The 25,202-nt window shown below is 45.2% G+C and overlaps 1 protein-coding gene and 1 pseudogene across 10 annotated transcripts in view; both read left to right on the top strand.

Annotated features, from left to right (window-relative positions):
- The first annotated feature begins 3,103 nt into the window (after positions 1–3,103).
- On the top strand, positions 3,104–3,201 carry LOC117974802 (small nucleolar RNA U13; annotated as a pseudogene).
- A 7,677-nt stretch (positions 3,202–10,878) lies between these two features.
- CCAR1 (cell division cycle and apoptosis regulator 1) overlaps positions 10,879–25,202 on the top strand; it is a 73,204-nt gene continuing 58,880 nt past the window's right edge. Inside the window, exons 1-2 of one of the 10 annotated variants that reach the window (XM_063607710.1) lie at positions 10,879–10,998; positions 12,297–12,418. In XM_063607710.1, coding sequence (XP_063463780.1) covers positions 12,346–12,418 — 73 coding nt within the window. In that variant the 5' untranslated portion in view covers positions 10,879–10,998; positions 12,297–12,345. Of the gene's footprint in view, positions 11,662–12,296; positions 12,419–25,202 lie in introns of all 10 variants that reach the window. The other 9 variants (XM_034930688.3, XM_034930690.3, XM_034930693.3 and 6 more) reach the window with 9 other exon arrangements.

The raw sequence follows: 25,202 nt of genomic DNA on the forward strand, positions 1-25,202 counted from the left end.
TGCATTTCATTTTAAGGAAGAAAGAAGATAAAAATAAACCCAAAATAGGATCAAGAGGTCAGAAAGGAAGCAAATAATGATCAGAGTGGAAATTCATAAAATAGAAGGTAGAAAAACAACAGAGAGAATCAGCAAATCAAAAAGTTGGCTCTTTGAAAAGATCAGACTGGGCATGGTGGCTCACGCCTGAAATTGCAGCACTTTGGGAGGCTAAGACGGGCAAATTGCTTGAGCTCAGGAGTTCAAGACCAGCCTGGGCAACATGACGAAATGTTAGAAATTTGATCTTTTCTAAGTTATCTCATTTATAGCAATACAACTGTTAATAGTATTTTTTTCCCTTTTTATTTCTGTAAGGTCAGTAGTAATGTCCTCACTCATTTCTGATTCTAGTTATTTGGGCGACCTTCTTTTTTTTTTTTCCCTGATGGTCATTCTAGGTAAAGTACGTGAAGTTCACTGATTTTTTGTTTTCTTCTTCTTTTTTTTCTCCTCCTCCTCCTCCTTCTTCTTTCTTCTTCTTCTTTTTTTTTTTGAGACGGAGTCTCGCTCTGTTGCCCAGGCTGGAGTGCAGTGGCGTGATCTCGGCTCACTGCAAGCTCTGCCTCCCGGGTTCACGCCATTCTCCTGCCTCAGCCTCCGGAGTAGCTGGGACTACAGTCACCCGCCACTACGCCTGGCTAATTTTTTTTTGTATTTTTAGTAGAGACGGGGTTTCACCGTGTTAGCCAGGATGGTCTTGATCTCCTGACCTCGTGATCCGCCCACCTCGGCCTCCCAAAGTGCTGGGATTACAGGCGTGAGCCACCGCACCTGGCCCTTTCTTCTTTTTTTTTTTTTTGGAATCAGGGTTTGACTGTGCCTCCCAGGCTGGAGTGCAGCAGCATGATCTCAGCTCACTGCAACCTCTGCTTCCTGGGCTCAAGCCATGTCATGGCCTCAGCCTCCCAAGTAGCTGGGACTAAAGGCACCTGCCACTACATTTGGCTGATTTTTTTTTTTTTTTTGAGATGGTGTTTCACTCTTGTTGCCCAGGCTGGAGTGCAATGGTGTGACCTCAGCTCACCGCAACCTCTGACTTCCCCAGTTCAAGCGATTCTCCTGCTTCAGCCTCCTGAGCAATTGGGATTACAGGCATGCGCCACCATGCCCGGCTAATTTTGTACTTTTTTTTTCTTTTTTTTTTTGAGATAGAGTCTCGCTCTGTCGCCCAGGCTGGAGTGCAGTGGGCGATCTCGGCTCACTGCAAGCTCCGCCTCCCAGGTTCACACCATTCTCCTGCGTCGGCCTCCCGAGTAGCTGGGACTACAGGCGCCCACCACCACGCCCGGCTAATTTTTTGTATTTTTAGTAGAGACGGGGTTTCACCATGTTAAGCCAGGATGGTCTAAATCTCCTGACCTCGTGATCCGTCCGCCTCGGCCTCCCAAAGTGCTGGGATTACAGGCATGAGCCACCACACCCGGCCCTAATTTTGTATTTTTAGTACAGATGGGGTATCTCCATGTTGGTCAGGCTGGTCTCGAACTCCCAACCTCAGGTGATCTACCTGCCTCAGCTTCCCAAAGTGTTGGCACTACAGGTGTGAGCCACCGAGCCTGGCATTTTTGTAGAGACAGGTTTCTCCATGTCACTTAACACTGGTCTCAAACTCCTGGATTCAAGGGATTCACCCACTGCAGCCTCCCAGAGTGCTGGGATTACAGGTGTGAGCCACCCCGCCTAGCTAATTTTCCGGTTTCTTAATTGCCTTTTTTTTTTTTTTTTTTTTCGAGACGGAGTTTTGCTGTTGTTGCCCAGGCTGGAGTGCAATGGCATGATCTCGGCTCACCGCAACCTCCGCCTCCTGGGTTCAAACAGTTCTCCTGCCTCAGCCTCCCGAGTAGCTGGGATTACAGACATGCACCACGCCTGGCTGATTTTGTATTCTTAATTGGCTTTTTTTAAAAAATTATTGCCGTGGTGGTGGCTCATGCCTGTAGTTCCAGTACTTTGGGAGGCCGAGGTGGGTGGATCACGAGGTCGGGAGTTTGAGACCAGCCTGGCCAACATGGTGAAACCGTCTCTAGTAAAAATACAAAAAATTAGCCAGGCGTCGTGGCACGCGCCTGTAGTCTCAGCTACTCAGGAAGCTAAGGCAGAAGAATCACTTGAACCCGGGAGGTGGAGGTTGCAGTGAGCTGAGAGCTGAGATCGTACCACTGAACTCCAGCCTGGGCGACACAGCGAGAGTCCGTCCCAAAAAGAAAAAGAAAATTATTATTATTGGCCAGGCATGGTGGCTTACACCTGTAATCCCAGCACTGTGGGAGGCCGAAGCGGGTGGATAACCTGAGGACCAGAGTAGGAGACCAGCCTGGCCAACATGGTGAAACCCTGTCTCTACTACAAATACAAAAAATTAGCCGAGCGTGGTCGCACACACCTGTAACGCCAGCTACTTGGGATGCAGAGGCAAGAGAATTACCTGAACCCAGGAGGCAAAGATTGCAGTGTTCTGAGATCACACCATTGCACTCCAGCCTGGGCAACAGGAGTGTAACTCCATCTCAAAATATATATATATATAATTATTATTTTGGTAATTTTTTTAGTATTAACTTTTTTTTTTGAGACGGAGTCTCATTCTGTTGCCCAGGCTGGAGTGCAGTGGCGTGATCTCAGCTCACTGCAACCTCCGCCTCCTGGGCTCAAGCCATTCTCCTGCCTCAGCCTCCTAAGTAGCTGGGATTACAGGTGTGTGTCACCAAGTCCAGCTAATTTTTGTATTTTTAGTAGAGATGGGTTTTTACCATGTTGGTCAGGCTGGTCTCAAACTCCTGACCTCGTGATCCGCCTGCCTCAGCCTCCCAAAGTGCTGGGATTACCGGTGTGAGCCACGGCGCCTAGGCAGTATTATCTTTTCTACAAGCTATTAATTGCCTTCAGCTCAAAGTAATTGTTATGTCAAAGAGGCATGTTTTGTTATGACATTATTCTAGTTTCCTTCAACTCACAGCAGCATTATTCATACTAGCCCCTAAGTAGAAAAACTTAATAGATGAACTAATGAGTGGATAAGCAAAATGTGGTATATCTATTGTGTTAAAGAAAAGTTTTTTTTATCTGTTTGTAGTCATAATTGTGATGGTTGAGTTTTCATGTGTGAGATGTGTGTCACTCAAGCCTTTTTACAATGTCCGTATATTGCCGGGTGCGGTGGCTCATGCCTGTAATCCCAGCACTTTGGGAGGCCAAGACGTGCGGAACACCTGAGGTTGGGAGTTCGAGACCAGCCTGACCAACATGGAGAAAGCACATTTCTACTAAAAATACAAAATTAGCCGTGCTTGGTGGTGCATGCCTGTAATCCCAGCTACTCGTGAGGCTGAGGCAGAGAATCACTTGAACCCAGGAGGCGGAGGTTGCAATGAGCCAAGATTGTGCCATTGCACTCCAGCCTGGGCAACAAGAGCAAATACTCCATCTCAAAAAAAAAAAAAAAAAAGTCTGTATATTACATAAAAAAAAAAAAAAGAGGCCCAACGCAGTGGCTCATGCCTGTAATCCCAACACTTTGGGAGGCCAAGGTGGGCAGATCACGAGGTCAGGGGTTTGAGACCAGCCTGGCCAATATGGTGAAACCCCACCTCTACTAAAAATACAAAAATTAGCCGGGTGTGGTGGCGGGCACTTGTAGTCCCAGCTACTCAGGAGCCTGAGGCAGGAGAATCGCTTGAACCTGGGACGTGGAGGTTGCAGTGAGCCGAGATCACACCACTGCACTCCAGCCTGGGTGACAGAGTGAGATACTATCTCAAAAAAAAAAAAAAAAAATTAAAAGAAAAAGAAGAAAAATCAGTGACATTTGTTAAAGCATGATAAGGAAGACTTTACTTGGGACCATTATGATTATATATAGGGACCACTACAGTGGGATTTTACAGTGGGGAAGAGAGTTGGCCTAAACTCTGAATACAACATGGGCACGGGGGAATTTATAGTCAAGGAGCAGGTTAGGGTCAGTGGATAGAAAATTACTAAGGGCCAGGCTCACATCTATAATCCTAGCACTTTGGGAGGGTGAGGCAGGAGGATTGCTTGAGGCTAGAGTTCGTGACCAGCCTGAGCAACAAAGTGAGATCCCCATCTCTACAAAAAAATTATTGCAAAAATCAGCCAGGCGTGGTGGCACACGCTTGCAGTCCTAGCCGCTTGGGAGGCTGAGGTGGACAGATTTCTCGAATCTAGCAGATCAAGGCCGCAATGAGCCATGATCTTGCCACTGCACTCCAGCACTGCTGCCTAGGTGACAGAGTGAAACTTTGTCTCAAAAAAGAAAAGAAAAGAACATTACTAACAGGTAACATCAGAGTCCGGGGATTCTGACTAAACTCATTCAACAGGATTCTTGCTGAAGACAGGTGGAGGTGATGAGACATCACTCTGGTGGTTGGTGGAGGATGAGGAACTTGACCAGATATTGAGGGTGATTAGATATCAAGTGTGGTGGGTTCTTGGGCTGGGCGCGATGTCTCATGCCTGTAATCCCAGCACTTTGGGAGGCTGAGCCGGGCAGATCACTTGAGGTCATGAGTTCGAAACCAGCCTGGCCAACATGGTGAAACCCTGTCTCTGCTAAAAATGCAAAAATTAGCTGGGAATGGTGGTGCGTGCCTATAATTCCAGCTACTCAGGAAGCTGAGACATGAGAATTGCTTGAAACCAGGAGGCAGAGGTTGCAGTGAGCTGAGATCACGCCCCTGCACTCCGGCCTGGGCTACAGAGTGACACTATGTCTCAAAAAAAAAAAGGGTTGGGGGAGCTCTTGACAAACTTACTTAACAGGGTTCTTTGCTAAAACTAGATTTTAGCTGGGTACGGTGGTGCACACTTTTAGTCCCAGCTACTCAGGAGGCTAAGTCCAGAGGAATGTCTGAGGCCAGGAGTTTGAGGCTACAGTGTGCTATGATTGCACCTGTGAATAGCCACTGCATACCAACCTGGGCACCATGCGAAGACCCTATCTTTTGAAAAACGGTAAATACAAGTAAAAGTGGGTTTTAAGTGCACAGGTGGGCCTAGGTCAAGGTCAGGAGCCTGACTAAAGTTTGGTCAAGCAGAGAATGTCTGTCAGTCTCTTATCTTCTCTTTTCTTGCTTTTTTTTTTTTTTTTTTGAGACAGAGTCTCGCTCTGTCACCCAGGCTGGAGTGCAGTGGCACAATCTCAGCACACTGCAACCTCCACTTCCCGGGTTCAAAGGATTCTCCTGCCTCAGCCTCTGGAGCAGCTGGGACTACAGGTGCATGCCACCATGCCTGGCTTATTTTTGCATTTTTAGTAGAGACGGGGTTTCACCATGTTGGCCAGGCTGGTCTCGAACTCCTGACCTCAGGTGATCCACCTGCCTCGGCCTCCCAATCAACTAACCTTCCTTCCTTCCCTACTCCCTCCCTCTCTCCCTTCCTTCCTTCTTTCCTCTCTCTTTCTTTCCCTCCCTCCCTTTCTCTTTCTTTTTTCTTTCCTTCTTCTTTTTTTTTTTTTTTTTTGAGACAGGGTGTCACTCTGTCCCCCAGACCAGAGTGCAGTGACGCCATCTAGGCTCACTGCAACCTCTGTCTCTCAGGCTCAAGTGATCCTCCTACCTCAGCCTCCATAATAGCTGGTACTACAGGGTGCATGCCACCACGCCCGGCTAATTTTTGTTTTTGTTTTTTTTTGTAGAGATGGGGTCTTGCCATGTTGCCCAGGCTAGTCTCTTCTCTTTTCTTTCCTTTGCACAATTTAAGTCTATTTTTTCATTCAATCACCTTTTATTCTTTAAGGACCAGCTGAATCATCTGTTGGGCCTTGGTAGCAGAGAATATTCACTGGATTGTTAGCGGTCAAGAATTTAACAAGGGGGAATTTCTATGAAAATAAAGAAAAATAACGATTAATAGAAACCCAGTTTCTGAATCTAGAGGGCAGTGAGTCAATTAGATTTTTAGATGTTGGGCTTGAGGATAGCAACCCAGTGGATTTCCTGGTTTATGGTTTGAATGTCTCTGGTAATGACATTTGGTGTTTCTGATGAAGTTTCTGATTGGTCCACCCAGTAGCATGCACAAAGTTGATTTCTTTTAAATTTATATCACATTTTCCAGCTTTGGCTAGCAAGGCGCTGGGAAAATGAGCAGTTTTAATATTTTGTGACTCTAAGCCATAAGGGTGGGAAAAAAATTGGAAATAATAGTTTGGAGAGTCATAGCCAGATACTGAAGGAAACTAGAAGAATTTAGGATCCAGGTCAGTCTGCAGATAGACCTCTAAGACGATGAACAAGACTAGAATTTTTTTTTTTTTTTTTTTTTTTATGAGATGGAGTTTCGCTATTGTTGCCCAGGCTGGAGTGCAACGGCACGATCTCAGCTCACTGCAACCTCTGCCTCCTGGGTTCAAGCAATTCTCCTGCCTCAGCCTCCCGAGTAGCTGGGATTACAGGCACCTGCCACCATGCCCAGCTAATTTTGTATTTTTAGTACAGACAGGGTTTCACCGTGTTGGTCAGGCTGCTCTTGAACTCCCGACCTCAGGTGATCCGCCCGCCTCGGCCTCCCAAAGTGCTGGGATTACAGGCATGAGCCACTGTGCCTGGCCAAGACTAGAACTTGATAATCACGAGGATGTTCTATAGTTTTCCATTGAAACTATATTGTCTCTAAAATCACCGTTATTTTTATTAAAGATGATTAAAGGCTGAATTGTTTGCAAAGTAAGTCTAGTCATTAAACTTGACCTTATTATTTACATAAGTATAGCAAGAATAGTGATTGATTTTGATCTTAGGCTTTTTATTTTTATTTATTTTTTTTGAGACAGAGTCTCACTCTGTTACCCAGGCTGAAGTGCAATGGTGTGATCTCGCTTCACTGCAACCTCTGCCTCCCAGGTTTAAGCGATTCCCTTGCCTCAGCCTCCCAAGTAGCTGGGATTACATGTGCCCACTACCACACCCGGCTAATTTTTTGTATTTTTTAGTAGAGACGGGGTTTTGCCACGTTGGCCAGGCTGGTCTCGAACTCCTGACTTTAGACGATATGCCCACCTTGGCTTTCCAAAGTGCTGGGGTTACAGGCGTGAGCCACCACCCCTGGCCAGAATCTTAAGAATCTGAGAATCTTAGGACAGCTTTCTTCGGCTCCACAATTCTTCCATCCTCCTTGTGTGACCTTGCATTCATGTTGTATCCACCGTCTCCACAGTGGCATACATGACAAACTGAAAGCCCCTGGACTGTTTGGTGTTTGGATCTCTCATTACTACACAATCTGAGTGCTCCCCATTGTTTAAAATGGTTCCTCAGGCTCTCTCACCAGTTCCCCCTCCCCTTCCCCCTCCCCTCCCCTCCTCTCCCCTCCCCTCCCCTTCTCTCCCCTCTCCTCCCCCTTTTCTTAGAAGGAGTCTTGCTCTGTCGCCCAGGCTGGAGTGCAAGGGTGCGATCTTGGCTCACTGCAACCTCCGCCTCTTGGGTTCAAGTGATTCTCCTGCCTCAGCCTCTGGAGTAGCTGGGATTACAGGTCATGCCATCACACCCAGCTAATTTTATCAGTTGTTTCAAAGCCCAGTCCTCTGCTGAAGAGCTTCCATAGGTGTTCAGGCTCATAATGACAATGAAAAGAGAGAGTTTAATTTTAATTTTTAAAAATAGAGACAAGGGTCTTGCTATGTTGCCTAGGCTGGTCTTGAACTTTCGGCTTCAAGCAATCCTCCCACGTCAGCCTCTCAAAGTGTTGGGATTACAGGTGTGAGCCACTGGGCTTGTCCAGAAGAGAGACTTTCAGGATTCTTCCTCAGTGGGTTCATAGGGAAAGGAATAAACGAAGGAACATATCTCTCAAATTGGACTTTTAAAAGCCCTTTGGCCAAGCGCGGTGGCTCACGCCTGTAATCCCAGCACTTTGGGAGGCCGAGGCGGGGGATCACGAGGTTAGGAGATCGAGACCACCCTGGCTAACACTAAAAACACTGGTTTTTCTTTTAGTAGAGAAACTCTGTCTCTACTAAAAGTACAAAAACTAATTAGCCAGGCATGGTGGCGGGTGCAGTGGCGGGCGCCTGTAGTTCTAGCTATTTGAGAGGATGAGGCCCGAGAATGGCGTGAACCCGGGGGGAGGAGCTTGCAGTGAGCCGAGGTCGCGCCACTGCACTCCAGCCTGGGAGACAGAGTGAGACTCCGTCTCAAAAAATAAATGAATAAATAAATAAAATAAAAAAGCCTTTTAAGGGTATGAAGCCCAGCCAAGGACCTGCCATCAGATTTTGCTTGCAATACGTATGGATTTGGGTGAATTCCTCTTAAGAGGCTAAAGTATCTTAAGCCCCAAAGCATCTTAAGGTTTCTGAGCCTGCCAGAAAGTGACATCCCTTACTCACTTAAAAGCCAGACCTTATTGGCTCCATAAAGTGAAGCTTATTTTTTTTAAGTTGTCTGATAATATTTGAAAATATGACATATGGGTTAAAGTCTTGGCAATAAAACCAATGTCTCTAATTGTGTAGTGCTACAAGGTTATCAAATTCATATTGAATTTATGCGTATTACTATACTGTCATGAAAATAAGAATACTAATAGTTTCTGAATTCTGGAGGGAGCAGATAGGGAGAAAAAAATAAGTTTTATCTTTGTTCACAATGGTATATTTTACCAAATTGCTGTAAGCTATAGATAGCTTAAGAGAAAATAGAAAGATTCCTTAAATTTGGAAAAAATATTAAAGAATGCGCAATGTGGCCGGGCGTGGTGGCTCACGTCTGTAATCCCAACACTTTGGGAGGCCGAGGCGGGTGGATCACGAGGTCAGGAGATCGAGACCATCCTGGCTAACATGGTGAAACCCCGTCTCTACTAAAAGTACAAAAAATTAGCCGGGCGTGGCGGCGGGCGCCTGTAGCCACAGCTACTCCGGAGGCTGACGCAGGAGAATGGCGTGAACCCGGGAGGCGGAGCTTGCAGTGAGCCGAGATTGCGCCACTGCACTCCAGCCTGGGGGACAGAGCGAGACTCCGTCTCAAAAAGAGAAAGAAGAAAGAAAGGAAAGAAAAAAAAAGAGAAGAAAGCAAGCAAGCAAGCAAGCAAGCAAGCAAGCAAGCAAGCGCAATGTTAGCCATAAAATGGAATGAGTTCTGATACATGCCACAACATGGATGAACCCTGAAATCAATGTGCTAAAACAAAGAAAACCAACACATAAAAGGCCACATATTGTATGATCCTATTTATAGGAAATGTCTAGGACACAGAAATGTTAGTGGTTGACTGAGACTGGGAAGAGCAGGGATTAGGGGGCTGTTGCTTAACAGGTATGGGTTTCTTTTTCTGGTGATGTAAAGGTTCTTGAAGTAGTGGTAGGGATGGTTGCACAACCTTATGACTATACTAAAAGCCACTGAATTGTACTTTTTTTTTTTTAGATGGAATGTTGCTTTTGTTGCCCATGCTGGCGTGCAATGGCGTTATCTCAGCTCATTGCAACCTCCGCCTCCTGGGTTCAAGCAATTCTCCTGCCTCAGCCCCCTGAGTAGCGGGATTATAGGCATGCGCCACCACGCCTGGCTAATTTTTGTATTTTTAGTAGAGGTAGGGTTTCACTATGTTGGCCAGACTGGTCTTGAACTCCTGACCTCAAGTGATCCACCTGCCTCGGCCTCCCAAAGGGCTGGGATTACAGGCGTGAGCCACCGTGCCCAGCCTGAATTGTGCTTTAAGATATTTTAAATAGTGAATTGTATGTTAAGTAAATTTTATGTCAATTTTTAAGACGAGTTAAGAATGTTACAGGGTATAACTAGTTCAACTATTGTGGAAGACAGTGTGGTGATTCCTCAAGGATCTAGAACTAGAAATACCATTTGACCCAGCCATCCCATTACTGGGCATATACCGAAAGGATTATAAATCATGCTGCTATAAAGACACATGCACACGTATGTTTATAGTGGCACTATCCACAATAACAAAGTCTTGGAACTAACCCAAATATCCATCAGTGATAGACTGGATTAAGAAAATGTGGCACATATACACCATGGAATACTATGCAGCCATAAAAAAGTTGAGTTCTTGTCCTTTGTAGGGACATGGATGAAGCTAGAAACCATTTTTTTTTTTTTTTTTTGAGTCGGAGTCTCACTCTATTGCCCGGGCTGGAGTGCAGTGGCGTGATCTCGGCTCACTGCAAGCTCCACTTCCCGGGTTCACGCCATTCTCCCACCTTAGCCTCCTGAGTAGCTGGGACTACAGGCACCTGCCACCACACCCGGCTAATTTTTTTGTATTTTTAGGAGAGATGGGGTTTCACCATGTTAGCCAGTATGGTCTCGATCTCCTGACCTCGTGATCCGCCCGCCTCGGCCTCCCAAAGTGCTGGGATTACAGGCGTGAGCCACTGCGCCCGGCGAAACCATCATTCTGAGTAAACTATCTCAAGGACAGAAAACCAAACACCGCATGTTCTCTCATAGGTGGGAATTGAACAATGAGAACACTTGGACACAGGGTGGGGAACATCACACACCGGGGCCTGTCGTGGGGTGGGGGGAGTGGGGAGGGATAGCATTAGGAGAGATACGTCATGTAAATGACGACTTAACGGGTGCAGCACACCAACATGGCACATGTATACATATGTAACAAACCTGCACGTTGTGCACATGTACCCTATAACTTAAAGTATAATAATAATTAAAAAAAAGAATGTTACAGGGCATATCCTTTCTCCCAAATAATGGAACGAGGTTAAAAAAAAAGAAGGTTAAACATAAAATGGCGGCGGGCTGGATCGGATCACGTGACCGCCATTTCTTTCCTTCCCACCCAAAGGAAAGCCCTTCCTTCAGAGCAAGCGCAAGACATATAGCCCCGCTCATTGTTAAGCGAGGCCAAGGCAACCCTTAGGCGCGCTCTATTTCCCCTTTCATAGCGAAAGGGCCAGGCGTATTGAGCGCTCAGGGGAGCGCGCACGCAGAACGTCAGCCAGTAAGCGCCGTTCCTCCGGGAGATGTGGAGGAGGGGGGCGGCGTGGAGGAAGAGGGGGAAGTTGGCGCATGCGCCTAAGCCTGACGGGTTTGAAATGGCTTCGATGTTAGCCGGGACCCGACTCAGGTGAAGGTCTGGTCCCCGTAGTTGGAGCAGTGGGCGGCCAAGCCGGGTCTCTTAACATCCTGTCGGATCTGTGGAAGGGCCGGGAGCTATCTTTTGGGTAGCCCGGCGGCCCCGGGCGGCGACGGTGGGGCTCTTGTGGGACTGGGACGGGAGGGACGCGGTCCCTTTTGTGCGGGTTGGAGCAGGCCCGGCGCGGCCAGCCCCACCCCCACCGCTCGGCTCTTCAGGTGCCCCCAGCGCCCCTCAGCCTCGGCATGGCTACGCTGCAGTCCGCCGCCCCATTGCTCCCGAGCCGCTGCGGTTTTACCCTCCTGGCCCCCCGGCCCGGGACATCGTGGCTGCTCCCGGCGGCGTGCGTCTTGGGGAATAGGGGCTTTCTCTGTGCGTGGTAAACGAGCCCAGGGCTCTCGGGATCCATCGAGTGTCGTGGGGCGGTGGGTTCCGCCTTCCGTCGCCGGCGGCCGGCACGGAGCTGGGACTGGAGGAAGATGGACGGCCGAGCTCTGGCCCTTGAGGGTCGCGGCGGCCGAGGAGGGGGTGCGCGGGCGGAGAATCTTCGCCTTTTCTGGTTTATCTTGGGGGGAGGGGTTTTCCCAGTGGTTCTTTAAGGGACATCCATTATCTCAACGGCCTTTTCCTTCGAGGTCGGGGATGGAAAAGAAGCCCCCTAGGTTCCTTTTCTACTCTGGAAAGTAGAGATGTTCGTTATTTAAATGATATCCTTAAATACCTGTGATGGGGGTCTTGTCCCAGTATCCGTTATTGGTTTTAACATTACCCTGGCCTCACTCCCCAACCCATTGCCAGAAGAAACACGCAGGCTGTATTTCCTGTGAATATAAAGTTGTGAACTTTTTGTTAACAATTGGGTGGATACAGCAGATGGTCTTCGTTTAAATGTGACAACTTGTAGTCTCAGAAAGGAGTGCTTTTTCTGAGTCTCCCTCTAATGTTATCTTGTAAAATAGGGCATTTTTGGTGATCTACTTGATGTAAAATGTTTTTGCTGCATTTTGGATGTTCATTTGCCCTTTTTCTACTTAACAGTTGTTATTTCTGCTGAAATCTGCGAAGACGTCCTCGACACATTAAACATTTCTTTCTATTGTAATATCCTTTTGTGATATCTGTAGCTTGGTTGGACTTTAAAATGTGGATCCTTTTCTTGATAGATCGATGCTATAGAAGACAAACAAGGGAAGGTTTTTTTCCTTTTGCATCATGGCTCAATTTGGAGGACAGAAGAATCCGCCATGGGCTACTCAGTTTACAGCCACTGCGGTATCACAGCCAGGTCAGGCTTCTAAATACATGTACTGTAATTGTTTGTGGGGGACTTGTTAAAACTACGTGAATTAGGGCCGGGGGTGGTGGCTCACGCCTGTTACCCTAGCACTTTGGGAAGCAGAGGAGGTGGATCACGAGGTCAGGAGTTCGTAACCAGCCTGGCCTACATGGTGAAACCCCGTCTCTACTAAAAATACTAAAATTAGCAGGGCCTGGTGGCACGCGCCCATAATCCTAGCTACTCAGGAGGCTGAGGCAGGAGAATCCCTTGAACCCGGGAGGTGAAGGTTGCAGTTAGCCGAGATCGCGCCACTGCACTCCAGCCTGGGCGACAGAGAGATACTCCGTCTCAAAAAAACAAAACAAAACACAACATGAATTAGGCTGTTCTGATATTCTGATATTGTAAAGTGTTTGCAAATTGTGAATTCATTAACTTTCTCTATGAAGCTCCTTTAAAAATCAATAGATCAACTAACAAGCTGTTTTACATAGCAGTTGGGACAGTTTTGTAGTGTTTTTTTTTTCCAAACATTATTTATTTATTTATTTTTATTTTTATTTATTTATTTTTTTTGAGACGGAGTCTTGCTCTGTCGCCCAGGCTGGAGTGCAGTGGCGCAATCTCAGCTCACCGCAAGCTCCGCCTCCCGGGTTCATGCCATTCTCCTGCCTCGGCCTCCTGAGTAGCTGTGGCTACAGGCACCCGCCACCACGCCCGGCTAATTTTTTTTTTTTTGTATTTTTAGTAGAGATGGGTTTCACCGTCTTAGCCAGGATGGTCTCGATCTCCTGACCTTGCGATCTGCCCGCCTCGGCCTCCCAAAGTGCTGGGATTACAGGCGTAAGCCACCGCGCCCGGCAGTTTTGTAGTTTTTTAATACCTTAGATTAACTTTTAATTGATTTAATTCTGTTAGAGTTCAGCTACTCATTCATTAGAATATACTGTATTTGGCATGTTAAGTTGTCAGTATTAATGAATTATGTTTAAAAGTAAATGGGCCGGGCGCGGTGACTCATGCCTGTAATCCCAGCACTTTGGGAGGCCGAGGTGGGCAGATCACAAGGTCAGGAAATCGAGACCATCCTGGCTTACATGGTGTAACCCCGTCTCTACTAAAAATACAAAAAATTAGTCGGGCATGGTGGCGGGCACCTGTAGTCCCAGTTACTCGGGATGCTGAGGCAGGAGAATGGCGTGAACCCAGGAGGTGAAGCTTGCAGTGAGCTGAGATCGCGCCACTGCACTTCAGCCTGGGTGACAGAGCAGGACTCCATCTCAAAAAGAAAAAAAAAAAAGTAAATGTAGGCTGGGCGCGGTCGCTTGTACCTGTAATCCCAGCACTTTGGGAGGCTGAGGTGGGTGGATCACCTGAGGTTAGGAGTTCAAGACCAGCCTGACCAACATGGAGAAACCCTGTCTCTACTAAAAGTACAAAACTGGCTGGGCATGGTGGTGCATGCCTGTAATCCTAACTACTTGGGAGGCTGAGGCAGGAGAATCGCTTGAACCTGGGAGGCAGAGGTTACAGTGAGCCGGGATCACACCACCACACTCCAGCCTGGGCAACAAGAGCAAAACTCCGTCTCAGAAAAAAAAAAATGTATTTAGGCTAGGTGAGGTGTCTCATGCCTGTAATCCCAGCATTTTGGGAGGCCAAGGTGGGCAGATCACCTGAGGTCAGGAGTTCGGAGACCAGCGTGGCTGACATGGTGAAATCCTATGTCTACCTGAAAAATAGAAAAGTTAGCTTGGTGTGTTTGCGCACGCCTGTAATCCCAGCTACTCACGAGGCTGAGGCAGGAGAAGTGCTTGAACCGGGGAGGCAGAGGTTGAGTGAGCTGATATCGCTACGCTACACTCCAGTCTGGGTGATAAAGGGAGACTCTCCCCAAAAAAATTGAGACGGAGGTCTCACTTTGTTACCCAGGTGGATCTTGAACTTTTGGGCTCACGCGATCCTCCCATCTTGGCCTCCTAAAGTGCTGGGATTACAGGTGTGAACCACCAGGACTAGCCAGTTGTTTGAATTTAAAGTTGAAAAACTACATTAAAAAAAAAAATTACCTGGACCTGGTGTTATGTACCTGTGGTTCTAGCTATTCAGGGAGGTTGAGGTAGAAGGATTGCTTGAGCCAGGGAGGTCAAGGTTGCAGTGAGCCATGATGGTGCCATTGCACTCCAGTCTGAGTGAGACCTGGTCTCAAAAAAGGTAAAGAAAAAGAAAGAAAACCAACTCTGAAGAATTTAGTTACTAGACAAAGGAAAAAAATAGTTGTAAAAGCTGCTGGGTGCAGTGGCTCACTCCTGTAATCCCAGCACTTTGGGAGGCCAAGGCGGGCAGATCACCTGAGGTTGGGAGTTCAAGACCAGCCTGACAAACATGGAGAAACCCCGTCTCTACTAAAAATACAAAATTAGCCTGGCGTGGTGGCACGTGTCTGTAATCCCAACTACTCGGGATGCTGAAGCAGGAAAATCTCTTGAACCCGGCGGAGGTTGCGGTGAGCTCACATGCTCGGATTGCGCCATTGCGCTCTAGCCTGGGCAACAAGAGAGAAACTCCGTCTCAAAAAAAAAAAATAGTTGTAAAAGCAGTAAAAGAACATTTACATTTTCAAAATAAAGTCAACAAGGCCCGGTGCAGCACTTTGGGAGGCGGAGGTGGGCATATCACTGAGGTCGGGAGTTCGAGACCAGCTTGACCAACACAGTGAAACCTCCTCTCTACTAAAAATACAAAAATTAGACGGGCGTGGCAGAGGTTGCAGTGAGCCGAGATGGCGCCACTGTACTCCAGCCTGAGCAGCAGAATGAGACTCCAGCTCAAAAAAAATAAATAAAAATAAAGTCAACAAAATGTCATTTTCAAAGTAAATAGAAAATGTTATTGAAGCTTTAAATTCTTCCCAATCTTTTTAGGAAGAATTTTTTTTTTTGGTCATTTTTTGACTTATTTGTTGAATCTTAAAAGCTTTAACTCCTGTAGATTCAGATTTTTTTACTTGAATGAAACCAGTTGTGTTTAGGGATTTCAAATAAGTTTCCCAAGAATTCTACAGAATGAGATTTTGATTGTCTTTTAATTTGAGTATATTTTTATTTATTTTATATCTCTTACTCTTTGCTGCATTTTACCTGCTTAAAATATCTGTTTTTTAATTCGAGGTCAGTTTCGGAGACACTGTGATCTTCTAACTTCAGTGTTCCAAAATTTGATGGAAATGATTAGTTATCTTGGTGACCTTTCTCTTTAAAGACGTGGAGACCTGGCACAGTGGCTCATGTATGTAATCCCAGCACTTTGGGAGGCTGAGGCAGGAGGATCAGTTGCATCCAGGAGTCCAAGACCAGCCTGGGCAATATAACGAAACCCCATCCGCAGAAACTCAAAAATTAGCCAGGTGTGGTAGAGCACGCCTGTAGTCCCAGCTATTGGGGAGGCTGAGGCGTGAAGATCGCTTAAACCTTGGGAGGTCTAGGCTACAGTGAGCTGTGATAGTTCCGCCATATTCCAGCCTGGGTGACAGAGTGAGACCCTGTTGCCCAAAAAAAAAAAAAAAAGAAATGGGTACTTCAGGGTTTTAATTTTTTTTTTTTGAGATTGAGTCTCGCTCTGTTGCCCAGGCTGGAGTGCAGTGGCATGATCTTGGCTCACTGCAAGCTCCGCCTCCCGGGTTCAAGCGATTCTCGTGCCTCAGCCTCCCAAGTAGCTGGGACTATAGGCGTGTGGCAGCACGCCCGGCTAATTTTTTATATTATTAGTAGAGACTGGGTTTCACCCTGTTAGCCAAGATGGTCTTGATCTCCTGACCTCGTGATCTGCCCACCTCGGCCTCCCAAAGTGCTGGGATTACAGGCGTGAGCCACTGCGCCTGGCTCTTGACGTTCTTAAACCTTTGTATCCTAATCAGCAGTGTTTACCATAGATCCTTACTTCCATAAGGAAGCTTTTCTCCTCCCATCTCTGGCTTGGTGGTGATACTCTATCTTTAGTAGTATTATTTTAAATTCTAAGTGCTTGCTTTTATTTGTTTTTCTCTCTTAGTTACTATATGTGATAATTCTTATTTTTCTTCTAGCTCCAGTGCATCCATCAGATCTGATATTCCTAAAACATAGTTTCTGTCAAAATCACAGAATTTTGGCTGGGCGTGGTGGCTCATGCCTGTAATCCCAGCACTTTGGGAGGCCAAGGCAGGCAGATCACGAGGTCAGGAGTCCGAGACTAGCTTGACCAACATGGTGAAACCCCGTCTCCACTAAAAATACAAAAATTAGCCAGACACAGTGGTGTGCATCTGTAATCCCAGCTATTCGGGAGGCTGAGGCAGGAGAATCACTTGAACCTGGAGGCAGAGGTTACAGTGAGCCCAGATCGTGCCACTGCACTCCAGCCTGGGCGATGAGCAAGACTTCCTCTCAAAAAAAAAATAAATAAAATAAAATTCACAGAATTTTTTTCAAAGCTGGATCAGGCCTATACTAGATTTTTGTTTTTGTTTTTGTTTTTTGACAGAGTCTTGCTCTGTCACCCAGGCTGGAGTGCGGTGGCACGATCTGGGCTCACTGCAATCTCTGCCTCCCGGGTTCAAGTGATTCTTGTGCCTCAGCCTTTGGGACTAGCTGGGACTACAGGCGCGTGCCACCATTCCCGGCTAATTTTGTGGGTTTTATTTTTAGTAAAGATGGGGTTTTGCCATCTTGCCCAGGCTGGTCTTGAATTCCTGAGCTCAGACAATCCGCCCATCGTGGCCTCCCAAAGCTAAGCTAGATTCTATCCCAACTTAATTCTGTAAGAGATGAGGAAATTGAGGCCAAGGACGGTGAAAAAAATTTGTTTAGGTCTCAACAGGAGGTCATAGCAGAGTCAGTGTTAGGACCTCAGAATTGTGGTTCATTTTATCTTCTATTTCTTCATTTTCTCATTCATCTGCAAAAGTATCTTCAAGGAGTTTTAGAATACAGTTCAGATTCTAGGATGGTATTCAAGGTCTTATTTTTGTGGCCCTATTTTTCATTTTTCTCACCCCTTGAAATATATTCTTAATATTTACCGTATTTTTCCATATCCTACCTGAAGTGCTTTGATACGTCTTCAGTGACAGCCATTCTAGGGACCAGAGCTTTTAGTTTTGAAAATTTCTGTTGTGTAAAGAGACGTTGAGAGAAATGGCCAGTGACTCACCAGTCAGTGACCAGTCAATCAAATCTTTAAGTAGCCCTTATATCAATTATCTTATTTTATTTTTTTGAACACGGAGTCTCGCTCTGTCTGCTCAGGCTGGAGTCTGTCTCACTCTGCCTAGGCTGGAGTTCAGTGGCATGATCTCAGCTCACTGTAACTTCTGCCTCCAGGGTTCAAGCAATTCTCCTGCCTCAGCCTCCTGAATATCTGGGGCTATAGGCTTGCTACCATACCCGGCTAATTTTTGTATATTTAGTAGAGACGGGGTTTCACCATGTTGTCCAGGCTGCTCTCGAACTTCTGACCTCAGGTAATCCATCCGCCTTGGCCTCCCAAAATACTGGGATTACAGGTGTGAGCCACTGTGCCCGGCCTTAGATCAATTATGATTATAGAGGTACCTTCAGTATATTTGATGAAAAATATTTACATGTGTATCTGTATTTAAACTATTAAAATATGGAGGTGAATTTACCAGATTCAGACCTATTGTCACCCATTTCATATATTTTTTTAAACATCCATTTCATTTTTTGATTTTTTTTTTTTAATCTTTTTAGCTAAGGGAAAAAGACATCCAAAAATAATCCTGGAGGGTTTTTTTTCGTTGTTTTTGTTTGTTTGTTTTTTGAGGCAGGGTCTCACTTTGTTGCCTAGGCTGGTCTCAAATTTCTGCCTTCAAGGGATCATTCAGCCTATGAATGGTGTCTTCAACTGCCTAAGGGGATTGGCCAACAGTTATTTGAATTGTAGTAAGAAGAGGCTATCGCCAGGAGCACTAGTCATCTCTTCCAAAGGACTTCTGTCTGAGAGCAGAAGAGCTGTCATCTGTTAGGACATTATAGAGAGTATAAGAACCTCATATAACAATAAGGCTTTTCCTTTTCCTTATAGAATAGCACTGTCCAGGCTGGGCGCGAGTGGCTCTCGCCTGTAATCCCAGCACTTTGAGAGGCCAGACAGGTGGATCGCCTGAGGTCAGGAGTTTGAGACCCACCCAGCTAACCTGGTGAAACGCTGTCTCTACTAAAAATACAAAAATAAGCTGGGCGTGGTGGTGGGTGTCTGTAATCCCAGCTACTCGGGAGGTTGAGGCAGGAGAATCACTTTAACCCGGAGACAGGTTGCAGTGAGCCGAGATCGTGCCATTGCATTCCAACCTGAGCGATAGAGCTGGACTCCGTCCCAAAAAAAAAAAAAAAAAAGCCGTGTCCAATAAGTAGAACTTCCTATGGTAATGAGCATGTGCTACATCTGCTTTGTATAATATGATACCCACTATGTGTGACTATTAAGCCCCTGAAATATACTTAGTGTGACTGAGGAACTGAATTTGTAATTTTATGTTAATTGTTATTAATTTAAATGAAATAACCACATGTGTTTGGTGGGTAGTGAATTGGACAATACAGTTATATAAGATCATAACACTTGTAATAGGTTATATTTAAAATATTATTTTGTAGCCAGGCATGGTGACTTACTCTTTTTTGTTTTTTTGGGTTTTTTTTTTTTTTTTTTTTTTTGAGACAGAGTCTTGCTCTGTCGCCCATGCTGGAGTGCAGTGGCGCTATCTCGGCTCACTGCAAGCTCCGCTTCCTGGGTTCATGCCATTCTCCTGCCTCAGCCTCCCGAGTAACTGGGACTACAGGCGCCTGCCACCACGCCTGGCTAATTTTTTGTATTTTTAGTAGAGTCAGGGTTTCACTGTGTTAGCCAGGATGGTCTCGATCTTCTGACCTTGTGATCCACCCGCCTCAGCCTCCCAAAGTGCTGGGATTACAGGCGTGAGCCACCGCGCCCAGCTTGTGGTGACTTACTCTTGTAATCCTAGCGCTTTGAGAGGGTCGCTTGATTCCAGGAGTTTAAGACCAATGTGGTGGCACATGCCAGTAGTCCCTCAGGAGGCTGAGTCAGGAGGATTGAGCAAAACTCCGTCTAAAAAAAAAAAAAAAAAGATACAAAAACATTTCTTGGGTCAGTTTGAAATTTTGAATTTTAAGTCTTTAAAAATTTATTTTTTAGAGTGGGGTCTTGCTATGTTGCCTAGGCTGGATTTGAACTCTTGGATGGAAGCAGTCCTCCTGCCTTAGGCTCCTGTGTGCACCAACATGTTCTGCCAGGTTTTGAATTTTATTCGTTATTTCAGAAAGATGACTCACTTTTTTTTTTTATTGAGATGGAGTTTCGCTCTTGTCGCCCAGGCTGGAGTGCAGTGGTACAATCTCGGCTCACTGCAACCTCCGCCTCCCATGTTCAAGCGATTCTTCTGCCTCAGCCTCCTGAGTAGCTGGGATTATAGGCACACGTGCCACCACACTCGGCTAATTTTTGTATTTTTAGTAGAGACGGGGTTTCACCATGTTGGTCAGGCTGGTCTCAAACTCCTAACCCCCTCATCCACCCGTATCGCCTTCCCTAAGTGCTGGGATTACAGGCGTGAGCCGCTGTGCCCAGCCCCTCTTTTGTGTTTTAATGATAGCTCGTGGTCAATAAATTATGTTAATAGTATATTATAACATGACTGTTTTAGTCATATGAAACTGATTGTAGTTTTTAAAAAAGAATATACATATATATATATATATTTTTTTTTTTTTTTTTGAGATGGAGTCTAGCTCTGTTGCCCAGGCTGGAGTGCAATGGCAGGGTCTCGGCTCACTGTAACCTCCACCTCCCGGGTTCAAGTGATTCTCCTGCCTCAGCCTTCTGAGTAGCTGGGACTACAGGCGCGTGCCACCATGCCCCACCAATTTTTGTATTTTTAGTAGAGACAGGGTTTCACCATTTTGGCCAGGATGGTTTCGATCTCTTCACCTTGTGATCCACCTGCCTCAGCCTCCCAAAGTGCTGGGATTACAGGCGTGAGCCACCGCACCCGGCCAAAAAAGAATATATTTTTATCCTTAAAGGTGGTTTCAGAAAACTTAGCCCTTAATTTTTTTAATTTAATTTTTTGAGACAGGGCCTCACTTTGTCACACAGGCCGGAGTACAGTGGTGCAATCACGCTCGCTGTAGCCTTGATATCCTGGGCTCAGGTGATCCACCCACCTCAGCCTCCTGGGTAGCTGGGACTACAGGTATGCGTCACCATGTACTACCAAATTTTTTATATTTTTCGTAGAGACAGAGTTTTGTCTTGTTGCCAAGGCTGCCCTCAAATTCCTGGGCTCAAGCAGTCTGCTCACCGTGGCCTCCCAAATTGCTGGGATTACAAATATGAGCCACTGTGCCTGGCCTAAATTTTATTTAGTAGATAGCCTGTGGTCATTTTGGTTTCATTTCATTTAGTTATTTGTGATATAAATACATAGTGATAAGTATCTATTGTGATTGTGGTATGGGACCTTTGACAATCATATTGAATGAGGTAAAAGTGAAGGAAGGATAAAGTGCTTCAATATGTATAATTGGAAAAGATCTTCAAATGACACGTGTTTAGCTATTTATGTGTGTGAGGGAGATTAAATCAGAGACTAATACCTTTGTACTTTGCAGATTACAGAATTACTTGCAGAATGTTGATTCTAATAATTCACATTGAGTGCAGAATGCACATATAAAAATATTCAAGGATAGCTTCTCAAATGTCCACAAAGGGGAGCATTAATAAATATTTAATGAAATACACTTCATTGAAATGAAAGTCTCAAGTATAAGTGATTTAGAAAAGAACTGTTATATATGTATAAAAGATATAATCACATTCACAGTGATTTCACAAAATTTGAATAAGTACCTAGTAGTGCGAAGCAGCTACTCTACTGCAGTGTAAATTATCTTCCTATCAATTTTTCCTAGCAGTCAAAATCTTCATTACCTGTTAAATTGTCTTGTTTCTGTTTTTTTTTTTTTTTTTTTTTGGTAGAATCTTGCTCTGTCACCCAGGCTGGAGTGCAGTGGCACAATCTCAGCTCACTGCAACCTCCACCTCCTGGGTTCAAACAAGTGCCTCAGCCTCAGAAGAAGCTGGGATTACAGGCATGGGCCATCACGCCTGGCTAATTTTTGTATTTTGAGTAGAGATCGGGTTTCGCCATGTTTGCCAGGCTGGTCTCAAACTCCTGACCTCAAGCAGTTCACCCACCTTGGTCTCCCAAAGTGCTGGGATTACAGGCGTGAGCCGCAGTACCTAGCTGAAATTGTCTTGTTTCTAACTCATCACATGGACTGTCAGGTATAGAAAAGAGAAGTGTGGGTATTGGATGTCATCTTACCTACTTGGTGCTGGACTGTTGTATGCTGCCAGAATACAGAACACCCAGAAAAATTATAAGAAAAAATGGACATTCTGCGATTTTGGCTCTCAGCACTTCTGCTGTGGCAACTGTCAATACTTCCCAGGGTTGTGGGAGTTGGTACCAGCAGAGTGAAACAGCAAATCTAAGGCCGTCGTTCAGGTGGATGAAAGTGATGTTATGATACTTATACTTGAATCACTGATTTAAAATGTCAAATGCAGAACATGCCGATCTTAATTTATTAACATGCCAATTTAGATTATTAGAATTTAAAGTACTAATACTTTTTCATAGCGTCTTGTTCCTATTTACATGATAATTTTTTTTCTATTACCAGAACAGTTTTTTTTGTTTGTTTGTTTGAGACAGAGTCTTGCTCTGTCACCCAGGCTGTAGTGCAGTGGCGCCATCTCAGCTCACCGCAACCTCTGCCTCCCTAGTTCAGGCTGTTCTCCTGCCTCAGCCTCCTGAGTAGCTGGTACTACAGGTGTGCACCACCATGCCCAGCTAACTTTTGTATTTTAATAGAGATGGGGTTTCACCGTGTTGGCCAGGCTGGTCTCAAACTCCTGTCCTCAGGTGATCTGCCCGCCTCAACCTCCCAGAGTGCTGGGATTACAGGTGTGAGCCACCATGCCCAGCCAGAACAGTTGTTCTTAACCTTTCTAGGGTCTGTATATAATCCTTTTGAAAATCGGATGACAGCTATGGATTTATCTTCCATTTTGCATACGGTTTAAGGAAATTATCCCACCTTTTAGAACCTATGCCCTATCCAGGCATGGTGGCATGCGACTGTAGTCCCAGTTGCCAGGGATGCTGAGGCGAGAGGATTGCTTGAACCCAGGAGTTCAAGACTGCAGTGAGCTAAGATTGCATCACCACATTCCAGCCTGGGTAACAGTGTGACTACATCTCTGAAAAAATAATAATAGAACCTGTGCCCTACATTTTGATGAACTATTTTTTCTGTATTCTCATTGCAGTTAACCTCATTTTGAATTAATATTGGTGTTAAGATATTCCCCACGTCTATTTAAATTCACTTTATTGGTCCTTGTTTTATCCTTTCTCCCTACCTATGACATCTGACTTATCTTAAAAATAGTTAAAAGAGAAAATAGGCCAGGCACAGTGGCTCATACCTATAATCCCAGCACTTTGGGAGGCCGAGGTGGATGGATTGCTTGAGCCCAGGAATTCGACACCAGCCTGGGCAACATAGTGGGACCCTGTCTTTACTGAAACTATCAAAAATTAGTCAGGCATGGTGGAATGTGCCTGTAGTCCTAGCTACTCTGGAGGCTGAGGGAGGAGGATCACCTGAGTTCGGGAAGTTGAGGTTGCAGTGAGCCAAGATTCTGCCACTGCACTTGAGCCTGTGTGACAGAGTGAGACCCTGTCTCAAAAAAAGAAAAAAGAGAAAATGAAAAACTTGGTGTTGTAATGATTAGCACTGTGTATTTAGGACATTTGTAAAGTTTTCTTTTCACTGTAGATTGTTCTCTTTCTTTAAATTTTAAAAATCTGGTTTTGGCCTGAAATCCCAGCACTTTGGGAGGCACAGGCAAAAGGATCTCTTGAGTCCAGGACACTTGAGACCAGCCTGGGCAATATAGCAAGACCCCATCTCTATTATAATAAGAATTTTTAAAATTTATTTTATTTATTGTTTATTTTTGTTGAGATCAAGTCCCGCTTTGTCACTCAGGCTGGAGTGCAGTGGCGTGACCTTGGCTTACTATACCTCCCGGGTTCAAGTGATTCTCCTGCCTTAGCCTCCCGAATAGCTGGGATGACAGGCTCACACCACCACACCTGGCTAATTTTTATATTTTTGGTAGAGACAAGGTTTCACCATGTTGGCCATGCTGGTCTCAAACTCCTGACCTCAGGTGATCTACCCTGCTCAGCCTCCCAAAGTGCTGGGATTACAGGCGTGAGCTACCATGCCGAGGTTTTTTTAAAAACATTTTTTAAAATTATTGTTTTTGCAGAGGATAATTTTGAATTTTTAAAAATTCTAAACATGATTTCTGGGATTTTGTTTCTTTCTTATTTTGTTCTTTTTTTTTTTATTTTAAATGAAATTAGACTTTTTAAATAGTTGATGGTAAACCTCAAACTTTGAATGAATTTTTGTGATGTTCAAGAGTAGGGTACCTGCCTTTGGTCGGTTCATTAAAGCTCTTTATTCTGTTTTTATAAAGCACAAATTGTTCTTTCTATAGAGTTAATAACTAATAGTTATAAGGCAGCATTTTTTTTCAGATTGTTCCCAGATACAAGCAAGATAGTTTGGGGAAGGGAGTGTTCCATGAGCAAATACTGGTTTTTACGGCCTCTTGGTTTTGTCCCCCTAGATACCATTGAGAAAATTGGGCTGATGCCTGTAATCCTAACACTTTGGGAGCCTAAGGAAGGAGGATCGCTTGAACCCAGGAGTTCAAGACCAGCCTGGGCAACATTAATGAGATTCCATTTCCTTTTTTTTTTCTTTTTTCTTTTTTTTTTTTTTTTTTTTGACACAGAGTCTGACTGTGTCACCCAGGCTAGAGTGCAGTGGTACAATCTTGGCTCACTGCAACCTCTGCCCCCCCCGGGTTGAAGTGATTCTCGTGCCTCAGCCTCCTGAGGTATAATTCAGTTGAATTCAACTGAATTACTTAACGCAGTTACGTAAAGCGTAAATGCATTTAATTCCTGCGTTTAATTCAGTTTCCTGAACTTAGCCTTAGATCCCATTTTTTTCAAAATTTATTGCCCCAGGGAGCTAGTGGTCATTTTTCTAGGAGATGCATTTTTGGGAAGTGCAGTGCTAGACCATAATTTTTACCTAAAGTTTCTGCATTTAATGGAATTGGGTAAAAGGATCAAGTAAAACCTTTATCATATTCTCCTCAGTGTGTAGCTATCTCTGAGCATACATTAAACGTTTAAGTACCAAAGTCTATCATTTTGAGCCCCTCTCCCCAATTATTTGGTCTTAGCAAATTATCATTTTAAGTCACTACATGGTGAATTGTTTTTTAATTTCTCAGTACAGTAGTGTACACTAACTAAAACCTCTTTGTGGCCAGTTGTGGCTCACACCTGTAATCCTAGTACTTTGGGATCCCGAAGCAGGTGGATTGCTTGAGCCTAGAAGTTCGAGACCAGCCTGGGAAACATAAGGTGATCCCTTTTCTACCAAAAATTTAAAAATTAGCAGGATGTGGTGGCTTGCGCCTGTAGTCCTACCTACTCGGAAGGCTGAGGTGGGAGGATCACTTGAACCTGGGGAGGTCAAGGCTTCCATAAGCTGTGATTGCACAACTGCACTTCAGTCTTAGTGACAAAGTGAGACTCTGTCTCAAA

The sequence above is a fragment of the Pan paniscus genome, chromosome 8 (genome assembly GCF_029289425.2).
Source record: "Pan paniscus chromosome 8, NHGRI_mPanPan1-v2.0_pri, whole genome shotgun sequence".
Taxonomy (NCBI): domain Eukaryota; kingdom Metazoa; phylum Chordata; class Mammalia; order Primates; family Hominidae; genus Pan; species Pan paniscus.